The sequence below is a fragment of the Ranitomeya imitator genome, chromosome 1, assembly GCF_032444005.1.
Source record: "Ranitomeya imitator isolate aRanImi1 chromosome 1, aRanImi1.pri, whole genome shotgun sequence".
Taxonomy (NCBI): domain Eukaryota; kingdom Metazoa; phylum Chordata; class Amphibia; order Anura; family Dendrobatidae; genus Ranitomeya; species Ranitomeya imitator.
In genome coordinates, this window is record NC_091282.1 from 1,018,589,797 (window position 1) to 1,018,601,816 (window position 12,020).

General features: G+C 42.2%; 1 protein-coding gene across 1 annotated transcript in view; it reads right to left on the reverse strand.

Moving 5' to 3' along the window:
- RNF150 (ring finger protein 150) overlaps positions 1 to 12,020 on the reverse strand; it is a 261,021-nt gene that overhangs the window by 82,895 nt on the left and 166,106 nt on the right. Inside the window, exon 2 of the mRNA XM_069743985.1 lies at positions 5,128 to 5,378. Coding sequence (XP_069600086.1) covers positions 5,128 to 5,378 — 251 coding nt within the window. The remainder of the gene's footprint in view (positions 1 to 5,127; positions 5,379 to 12,020) is intronic.

The following is a 12,020-nucleotide window of genomic DNA, read 5'->3' on the forward strand; positions in this document are numbered from 1 at the left end:
CATCCACTCCAGAATCCAGTACAAAACTACTACCCTCATCCACAAAGCACTCCATGGCTCAGCACCACCCTACATCTCCTCCCTGGTATCAGTCTACCACCCTACCCGTGCCCTCCGCTCCGCTAATGACCTCAGGTTAGCATCCTCAATAATCAGAACCTCCCACTCCCGTCTCCAAGACTTTACACGTGCTGCGCCGATTCTTTGGAATGCACTACCTAGGTTAATACGATTAATCCCCAATCCCCACAGTTTTAAGCGTGCCCTAAAAACTCATTTGTTCAGACTGGCCTACCGCCTCAATGCATTAACCTAACGATCCCTGTGTGGCCTATTTATAATAAAAAAAAAAAAAAGGTTCCTCGCATCATGTTCTCATACACTTTATGCAGTATTAGCCCTCTGTGTCTGTACTGCTACATACTGGTTCATGCAGCTTTACATGAACACCTGAGCCTTACACTATAGCTGGTCCGAATAACTAAAGCAATTGTTACCATCCACCTCTCGTGTCTCCCCTTTTCCCCATAGTTTGTAAGCTTGCGAGCAGGGCCCTCACTCCTCCTGGTATCTGTTTTGAACTGTATTTCTGTTATGCTGTAATGTCTATTGTCTGTACAAGTCCCCTCTATAATTTGTAAAGCGCTGCGGAATATGTTGGCGCTATATAAATAAAAATTATTATTATATTATTATTGTTTCATGCAATAAAATGCAAATTAATTATATAAAAATTATACAATTTCTGGATTTTTATTTTTAGATTTAGATTCTCTCTCAGTATCGATAAAAATTACAAACCTCTCCATTCTTTGTAGGTGGGAAAACTAGTAAAGTTGGAAGTGTATCAAATACTTATTTTCCCATTGTGTATATATTACACTCTTAAGCTGATAGCATAATTCATGTGAACAATTAGCAAGGGTGGGAGATTTATTCATAATATCAGGTGATTGAAATTATTGCTCATACTTGTAATGATAAAATGATCAAAGACAAGTCTCACTAAAATGCGAAAGTAAAACCTTACATTGTCAACTTGTCATTTCTTAATTTCCATAGTTTTGTTTTTGGAACACTGGCTGACACCCAATATACTCCTTATGGGGGACATAAACCAGGTTCCGAAGAGGCCTGAATGGAAAATATAGATCTGCTGCAAAACTTGGCGGCAGAAGGTTGACTACTCACTCATCTTAAAGGGCTGGCAATCCAGGTGAGTGCTGAAAAGGTGGAAAGATTGATAGTGACAAAGGGTTTTAAGAAGCAGTTAAAACTAAGGAACTTATTTTGGACTAACTAGAAGAATAAAACTCATAAACGTACAGCTAAACCTTTTTTATGGGAAAATAGTCAGTTCTTTGTGGAGTTTTTTCTTCTAGCTATAAAATGACCAACCTCTTACAGGGAACCAATCATTAGAAAATTAACTATTGTTTACCTTAAGTTTCTGAGTTACTTTTTTATGAAATGTTTTTGTTGTTTTTCATACATTGATCCTTATGAAAAAATCAATAATAACAATAATAATAATCTTGCAATTTTTACACTGACTACAAGTCTTTTTTAGACTTATACTTTGTGTATTTTTGGGAATAGTTTACATAACAGGAGTTTTCTTATCAGCAGAGGCAGGATTAGAATATGGTGATGTCACAGCTGCCCTGGTCTCCCTCCCTGAGTCTGCTGATTGTGATTAATGGACATGTGTTGTTTCCTGAAACAAAAGGAAGGTTACAGCTGAAAAAAAGCCCCAGTGGCCAGTGTAGAAATTACAAGGTTTCTATTTTTAATAGAGATAATGCTATCTAAAAAAAAAAGTTGCCAAAAAATGAAAAATATATATAATACAAAAACGTATGTTAATCAATAGGTAATTTTCTGATGATAGCTTCCCTTTATCTCATGAGTAATAGGGTTCAGGTAGAAGCATTACTATCCTGAACTGTGTGCGCTCCGGATGCAGCTATATGAGGCGCTCTTGTCTCTGCAGTATCGGAAGCACAGAGGGACTGCAACTGATCAGAATTAGGATCTAGCGATGCTGGTGATCCTAGGGGTAGGGCTTACAAGCTCTCTAGTAAAGAGCTTGTAAGCGCTCATCTAGACCACAGCCATTGCCGACACACTTAGCAAGCAGCTGTAAATATTAGAATATTACATTTGAACGGGTGCAAATTTTAGCTCAGAGTTTTTTGCAAAGCTGCCCTATTTACAGTCACTATGCAAATATGTTCATCTAAGAACAGCGGAATGACACACTTGGGCAACCCCTTTAACTTTTCACAGCTACACATTCTCATTCTCAACTTTACTGTGCTGACTTTCCACGCCGGAGTCACAGGGAAATCCCAGCTATGAGGTCACCGAAACGTCTGGTGGATGTAGAAATTAAGTTTTGCTGTAGCAACGGCTCAGCGTTTCAGGAAACAACGCTGCACAGGAAAAAGTTCTATAATAGTTTCCAACAGAGCAGATCTGGTTCACAAGAAAGGGAAATGCTACTATGCTAAGCTGTAGTTATAAAATAATAATGCTATGTTGTGAAAATGAGAAAAGCCTTAAAGGGGTATTGTCATCTTGAAGATCCTATCTCAATATAATAATAATATTAGCAAATACCTCCAATTAGTAATATGTACCTTTCCACATGTGCAGACATTGCAGGACCTTACGTATCCATGGTTACAACAACTAGCAACTATCTAACTGTCACTATATCAGTGGTCGTAACCATGGATGCCTAATGTCCTGCAATGCCTGCACATGAGGAAAAATACATAGCTAATCAGAAAAACTATACTACATTTCTAATTGGAAGTATTCATTCATGGCAGGTGGATTGGAAAATAGAGAAACAGTATGGTAAATATATTCCAATTTTATCTTTCAACATTCAAGTTTTAAAGGCACGTCACACTTTCAAAAAACCTGTGCCCAAATGATTGCATACATGTTAGGCTAGGTTCACATTGCGTTAGTGGATATCCGCTAATGGAATCCGTTACATAGCGCCACTAAGGCTAGGTTCACATTGCGTTAGTGCAGTCCGTTTAGCGCATACGCTAACGGACTGTGTTAACGCAATGTCCAAAAAGGGATCGCGTTTAGCGATCGAGCTAGCGCAGATACCCGATCTGCGCTAGCGAGAACGGACCCAAAAACGCTGCAGACAGCGTTCGAGGTCCGTCATAAAATAATGGAACATCGCTAACGCATGCCAAAAATGGCATGCGTTAGGGATGTGTTACATACATTGCGGTCAATGGGTGCGCTAACGGATCCGTTACATTGCGTTAGTGGCGCTATGTAACGGATTCCGTTAGCGGATACCCGCTAACGCAATGTGAACCTAGCCTAACGCATTGTAACGGATCCGTTAGCATACCCATTGACCGCAATGTATGTAACGCATCCCTAACGCATGCCACTTTTGGCATGCGTTAGCGATGTTCCGTTATTTTGTGACGGACCTCGAACGCTGTCTGCAGCGCTTTTGGGTCCGTTCTCGCTAGCGCAGATCGGGCATCTGCGCTAGCGCGATCGCTAAACGCGATCCCTTTTTGGACATTGCGTTAACGCAGTCCGTTAGCGTATGCGCTAAACGGACTGCACTAACGCAATGTGAACGTAGCCTAATACGACAAATCTCAGATAGTATTCACCCTCCTCGGATCTCCTGCCGCTGCAGTCAATCACTGAGCTGAGTGGCTTATGCCATCTACAGTGATTTGCTGACCTGGTGATGCGTGCCATACTCGTGACATTACCAGTGACCGGAGAAGATACAGAGCTGGCACTGGAAAGTTTATTAAAGAAATGGCTTTATATAAATAGGCAGGTGACATATTTTCTGAAGCATTTTTTCTGATGCACCAATATTTGCTCACACATCTCCTCCCCCTAAATAGCAGAAATATTTTCTTGCTCAGTGAAAGAGTCAATGTGTTAAGATTGAGGTTTCTCTCCCGGACTTCATTTCCTAGGCCATAAAGCCGTGTGCAATGAATACCTCCCCGCACAGAGCGAGCCTTGTGCCCCCACATGGCAGCGCACAGAGCCCTTGTGTCTGACCGCCACGCATTTACCACAACCTTTTCCATTTTCAAGGTGCAGGGAAACATGTTTTCTTCTTGCTGTTTAATGACGCTGGCTGCGAGATACCTTGGGGGGAAAGAGGTTTTACTGCACAATCCACATCTGGATGAAATTTGAACTTGCTTCTGCCATTAGATGTTTATGAAGAGCAAAAAGAGCAAAGCAAATGACATAAGAATTTACTCTATAATGAACGCAAAGAATTACCAATGTGTACGCTACCTAGGAACATAAAGATACAGCTTTACCCGTTTTAGAGATTCTGTAAACGGTTTTGTGTATTTCTTAGAAGGAATCTGTATATGCGTACGTAGCTCTTTAAAAGTTCAGCAATACCTTTGGATACCCAGTCTGTTCTTCGGTTGTATAGGCACTTATACAGAATAAAAATGATACTTTTTTAGCACAGATTCGGTGTGATGATCATCAGAAATTTAGCATAGAAGCCTTATGCAAATCAGGCTGAAAGTGCACAGGGGGTGTGTCAATGCACTTCTGACTGCTACTTCCAAGTGCACTGTCACTGCACATAGCTGCACATGGCTTTATATATGAGATTTCTCATGACTGCCAAGTCAGATATCTACACAAAAGGTATCACTTTTGTAAGGGGGAATAAATACCTATACCGTCAAATCACTGCTTCCGTATGTAAAAAATGTGTAGACCAGTTCTCTTTAAAGGGGCGTTTGACAGTGAGCAGAGCTCCAGAGCGCAGATTATTACTGAACATTACATGGACGTTTTTGCACTTGGTTAGCTAACAACAATAACCAGTCCCAAAGTTGACTCATCTATTGGAAAGGGTAGTTAATAGAGGACAACTTTGTTCAGAGCTGAAGCTAAAAAAATTTTTTACCCATGAAAAATGTTTAGTTCATTGTGGTAGCTCTGTCTGGGGGCTTGTTGACACGCTCTTGGTCCCCCGTACCTAGCGCACCATTGCTACGCATCTGAACCCGAGCTGGACCACCCAAAGCCCCTCCCTATGTCACCATGAGCATGACGTTCTCAGGAAATGTTACTCACCTGATTTCTGTCTCTAGCATTTGCGTACCTAAACCTTTGGATGTAGTAAAACACTAGCCAGGCAAGAGAGATGATCATCAGGACAATAAAGGAGATGGAAACAAAGACCACTGACGTACGGCTGACAAATTTTTGTAAGTTCCGTGTTCCAATGGTAATGTAAATAGTCACATTAAGGTTCTTCTCTATTAAACTTGCTACTTCCTTCCCTTTAGGCTCCGGGATCATTATTGCTACAATATCTTCAGTGCCTGCCGGAGAGAAAAACAAAGGCAATTACTTGTAATGTCAAAAAAAATGAGCGAATGTACTGAGCCATATTATTATTCAAGTTGTTCACTAACTGAATGATAAGCCGCACACTGATAAAACCAGGAAAAAGGATTTAATGTCAGTAATCATTTTTACCATCCATTTTTCTTCCAGTAAAGCCCTTTGTAAGTTGTTCATACGCACTATCTATACGTCGGTAGAATGCGCAGGTTGTGGTGGGATTAGTGATATATCTAGTGTACATTAGGGCCTGGTGTCTCTTCCTTGGGTGACAGAAGGGATGGGCATGTTGGTTTTCTGCATACTAATCCTCTGTCATCCAGGGAAGATTAGCATACCCCTAGCCGGGGCTTTATGGGAGTGCTCTGGCCAATAAGTGGCCGCAGAGTTCGCATTTTGTCATTACTGGGAGAACGCTTTACTTCCTCTCATATGAAATGTGAACGCTGCAGCCGATCACTTTACAGCAGTCACTGATTGGCTGCAGCACTCACGAGATCTTAGCACTGGGGTGGGACACATTGCTGAGAACAGAAAAGTGGCACCGGTCCACAAAGCAAACATTTTTTTAAATTTTTTTTAACTTCCTCGTGCCCATTAATTTAACGTATTACGGTAATTACTGAGAAAGGATCCTCTATTAAACACTAACTTGAAGGGGTTAAATGCCTATGCATCAGATTTTTTTTATGTGTACAATTAATTGTGATGAGAGTAGTCTTGTGAGCATTTTGGCATTTACCAAAGTTTTCCCCTCTCAATTTTTTTTATTAATTCTTCACCAATAATAAAATCCAATACTTACTCTCCCGAAAGGCCAGTTCTTTGTCTCCGCCACCGCCCCTGTGGTTGTGCACAAGTTGCAGAGGTGACATCACGTCTACAGTGCTGCAGCCAATCACTGTGTTCAGTTGCTCGATTTGTCCATATTGCCACAAGTGATTGGCTGCAGTGCTATTGATATGATGCTACTATTGCAATCTGTACACAAGCACTGAAGCAGTGGTGGAGATGCAGTGCTGGGTCGGGAAGATGAGTACCATCTTGAACACTATCATAAAAAGGTGTAAGAGGAAAATCCATTTCATGCCAAAGCCGATCTCTGCTAATCGGTGTTACATAAGCATCACTAAAGCTGGAGACGAAGGGCTGAGAATCTTCCCCTAAGGCCAGATACACACATTCGTCAAACATGGGCCCTCCTTGGATCGCAATATCCTTCCTGACCGCCAGGAATTAAATGCTTCAAAAATGCCTAGGAGGCAACTAGCTCAGGTCAGGACATCTGGCGGTCAGGGTGGGCATTGTGTTCTCAGCACGAACTCCGCTTCACGGACGTATGAAAAATTATAAATGGGGTCTGTGCCGAGACCTTCTTCTGCCAAAATCTGTATCGAAGTATCACTGCCAACCCTGTAGACCACCATTTATGTTAAATTCACACTGTGTTAAAAGACTTTAATTGGCAAAAGTGTGTAAAAACACCAGTGAGGAGGTAATGCATGGGAATGTATAGGCAAAGAGGAGTACAGGGGCGTCTATTCACTTACCAAATGCAGTAGGAATTATTATTTACCTATATTGCACCATTATATTCATCACTGTGCCCATTGGGGCTCACAACCTAAATTCCCTATCAGAGAACCCGGATAAAACCCACAAAAACACGGGGAGAATATACAAACTCCTTGCAGATGCTGTCCTGGTGGGATATGAATCCAGGACCCCAGTGCTGGAAGGCCGCAGTGCTAACCACTGAGCCACCATACAGTGCTAACCACTGAGCCACCATACAGTGCTAACCACTGAGCCACCATACAGTGCTAACCACTGAGCCACCATACAGTGCTAACCACTGAGCCACCATACAGTGCTAACCACTGAGCCACCATACAGTGCTAACCACTGAGCCACCATACAGTGCTAACCACTGAGCCACCATACAGTGCTAACCACTGAGCCACCATACAGTGCTAACCACTGAGCCACCATACAGTGCTAACTACTGAGCCACCATACAGTGCTAACCACTGAGCCACCATACAGTGCTAACCACTGAGCCACCATACAGTGCTAACTACTGAGCCACCATACAGTGCTAACCACTGAGCCACCATACAGTGCTAACCACTGAGCCACCATACAGTGCTAACCACTGAGCCACCATACAGTGCTAACTACTGAGTCACCGTGCTGCTCACACAGAATTTAACCAAACAGGAATTTTAGGTCAGTAAATTTGGACCTACCACATCACAATGACAAAAAGAAACCTTATGTTACAATGACAGTCACCTATTGTGCATTTTTAATAGAAATGTCACTGAGCAATGTTAGAACTACACAAGCCATCCAGCGGTCACGGAAGAATCAGTTCACTCGAAAACTACAAATTCAATTAAACTTTAATTTGCACCTTTCGTTTCTAAGCCGGTAAGTGTGAAGACATCAGAAAAATCTGTCACCTAAATCAGACCTCGCGGCCTGCTCTTTCCATTAACAAGGTGTCGGAAGACTTCCTGACGCAAACCGCCTCGTCACGGGCTAATTAGGGACTTGTTCCTATGAATGTCTGGATGGCCTGATGATGTGAGGTAGCTGTCATGTGATTATTCTGTGATCAATCATACCGGTTGTACTGTATCTGACGACATGGTAGGGCTACGTCTTAGTAGTTAGCAACCTTCTCTACCTACTGTATGTGCTGGTACGTTTATAGGCTGTATATTACAGGTCCTATTGACTTAGAATATATTCATGTACTGTACTATTCGGAGTGATAAACAACAATAAAATAAATCTGATGAAAAAGAACTAAAACAAAGCCTTAGGCTGTGTGCACACGATGCAGATTTGGTGCAGAATTTTCTGCATAAAATCTGCACTAAATCTGCATCTCCTGGCAGAATCAGCAGGTGCGTTTTTGCGCGTTTTTTATGCGTTTTTTACCAATGGATTTCTATTATGGAGGGTGCAGAAACGCTGCAGAACTGCACAAAAGAAGTGACATTAACTTCTTTGAAATCTGCAGCGTTTCTGCGCAGATTTTTCTGCACCATGTGCACAGCTTTTTTTTCACATTGATTTACATTGTACTGTGATCACAGTGCAGTTCTGCAGCGTTTCTGCGGCAGAAAAATCTGCTGCAGTTGTGCACTAAATCTGCATCGTGTGCACATACCCTAAGACTCTGTGCACACGGCGACTTTTGAAGACATGTATTGCAATGTAACAATGACTTGCTGTTCATATGTTTATTCAGTCTTTTGAGCTTCCTTTAACCGCCTCATGTTTTCAAAGACACAAAGCAGTTAACAGAAGGGACCCGACCATTCTACAAGCAGCTTCTGATTACAAGAAGTAACTAGTTTATACAATCCAAGTAAAAAAAATGCTGTTGTCCAAAGACGTGGTCAAAAAATCCTCAGAAAATGACCAAAAAGATGCAGAAAAGAGGTTTCTTCCTCCTTAAAAATTTGTCATGTTTGTGCATGTATGAAAGACGCGGTCTGCTCATTTCCTTAAAGGGAATCTGTCAGTAGGATCGTTCCTCCTAAGCCGTCTATATGGCATGTGAGTCATAGGAAGCTGAATAAAATGACTACTTGATATCTACAACTTGATGTCTTATTCTAGGGAAATCCATGTTTTTCTTAATATATACATGAGCTGTTAAGATATATGGGCCGGACACTGATTTCCCTGAGAATCTGCCTCCAGTGATTATTTTAAATGAAAGGGAGAGTTACCAGCGTGAGAAATATAGATTTGGATATCAGACTGTCAGCCATTATATGTCTCACACTGGTACCTCTCCCTTTCATATAAAATAATCTCTAGAGCAGGGGCGGACATACCGCATGTTCAGCCGGTGCGGCTGCACAGGGGCCCAGAGGGTGAGGGGGGCCCCTACAGGACAGCTAATAATGAGGGCAAACTGGCCCCGAGGCTCCGGGGGGCCCCTGGCAGGATTGCCCTCATGTGCGGCGGGCAGGGAGAGATACCTGCAGCTCCGCTGTCTCAAAGAGAAAGTGGCAACAGGGCTGCAGTGATCCGTCCTGCACTTCCTGTCTCTCACACAGCAGCCGCACGGCTGGGCGCTTCTGTGCCAGAGAGAGGAAGCTGCCAGCGACGGTGATCCACAGAGAGGTAGGTGTTTGCTGGTTCTGCAGTCTTCTTCCCCTGTGTGCGCTCGTCTTCCCTTTGCACTGCTCTGCAGCACAATAAACACCAGTGATTGTGGACTCCGGACTGAAATCTGTACTTCACTTCAGCTCAAGACAAAGCTCCTGCTCTGGATGTGGTGAAGCCAATCAAAGGACAGTGAAGGCATTAGGAGAATGTACTGGGGGAGGTGAGGAGAATAGGGGACTCCCTCTGGATTATTCACTTTACTGAGCGCCCCATAACAAAGAACAGACAAATTGTTGCCAGAGGAAAACTTTACAAACAAAGCTTTGTAGCAGTCATATGCAGCACGGCCAGGCTCCTTCTAGGAGATGCAGCAGCTGTGGAGGAGGCTGGCAGCAGGTCCTCAAGGGGAGCTGTGTGCAGGGTCTCCAGTCCTATAGGTGCAGGGGGTCGTCCACTGCAGAGCATCCCCTCTGCGACCTGCTGTACTCATGGCAGGAAAGGAACCAGAGAATAAGATGCAAAATAAATGGGATTTTACTATCTGTCCATATATCTGTCCGTCTAGCCCATATCTATCTATCTATCTCACATCTATCATCTATCACTCTCATGTCTATCTGTCTATAGATTTATCTATCCCATATCTATCTATCTATCCCATATCTATCTATCTATCTCACATCTATCTCACATCTATCTATCTCTCTCATGTCTATCTATCTATAGATTTATCTATCTATTGTCCAGAAAAATGAAGGCAGCACTCCAGTAAAAAAAATAAAAGTGGCTTATTGGTCGCACATGGGCCAATAAACCACTTTTATTTTTTCTATTGGAGTGCTGCCTTCATTTTTCTGGATAATAGCATGAGGTTTGGTACATGCCTGGAAGGATTTTTTGCACCCCTTGTTTTCTTTTGGTGCTGCTTTTTGTGTTCTTTTTCTCTATCTATCTATCCCCAACAATGACAGCTCCTGGAGTATTTGGAATCTTGGGCAATAAGACTCACTGGACCAGCTATGAGACTCACACTAAAGGCCTCTGTGCACATTAGAGAGAAGTCAACACAATTTGATCATTTCTGCCGGTCCAAGAGAACAATTAATGTATAACCGGACCTCCCGAATCTTCCCAGAGGTGGAGCAAAGGATCAGGCTCTTTGAACGTTCTCTACTGATAATCTTCCTCTCCTGTGAGATAATCCACCATCAGTGTCTGGTAATGATTTACTCCCCATTCCTATTGGAAGCGTGTATGTTCCTAGGCCAGCTCAGTGTTCATATATAGCAGAGAATTGGAATAGCTGGGGTCCTAACAAATGTTTGACTGATGGTAACTTAAAGGGATATTCCCATCTCCAACATCCTATCCTAATATGTAGTAGGTATAATATCAGAAATATTAGCAAATGCCTCCAATTAGAAATACAGTATAGTTCTTCTCAATCTCTATGTATATATAATGTAGCTTTGTCGCCATAGAAGGAGATGGGCCCAGACACATTTCTGGCCCCAAGCTATCAGTGTCCGCCCCTGCTCTAGAGGCAGATTCTCAGGGATATCTGTATCCAGCCCATAGATCTTAACAGCTCATTCACATATGAGAAAAATGTGGATGTATCTGGAATAAGACATTGGATCACTGATATCAAGGTATCATTTTATTCAGCTTCCTATGACCTACATGCCCATACAGACGGCTTAGGAGGGTTGATCCTACTGACAGATTCCCTTTAAGCAGCTCTATGAAGCCAGTATCCTGTTAAACAACATCACAAATTTCAGCTTCATTGGGAGGATACACATTTTTAATTATCTCTGAGTTTATTTCCAATGACTTGGAAGCATGATTCATTTTGTATACAAGTGTATATAAATATTAGTATAACAGAAATAAAAAATTCTAACAAAGTTCATAAGTCAACTGTTATATAGCAACGCCTCTCGAGCGGTCTTGTAAAACTCATCGCAGTTGAGGTCACAGCTAACGAGATGAAAAGGGTTGACTAATAGAGACAAGATATTTAAAAGGAAGCAAGTATGACCCTTCATAATCCCCAGTGATCAGCTGTTATTTCTGGAGGAAGCAGTGATAACAGCAAATGTGAAATTGCATGATGGCCATCCAGCATAAGAGGAGACTTTCGCACATTTGTTCATTCAATAAAACTTAATTTTGTACTACTAAGGTGTGCACATTATTAGTGTATTTCTTGGTCTTGCTTGGTTTCGCACATTTGGGTCACAAAGGAGGACTATCTGTTTCATGAAGCTTGTATAGAGAACAGATAGAAAACGACTGTACTACTTCTAATTGTAGTCTTTGACCAAAGATTATTGACTATAAGGGACCAACTGACTGTTGTAGCAATATCAACCACACAGATTAAAGCACCACTCTGGAGTTGTTGCTTTTTTTCAGGGCTAGAGTGGTGCCCCCAGCTTCTGCACTGCTATGTATAGAAAAATCACAATCTGCTGTGAATG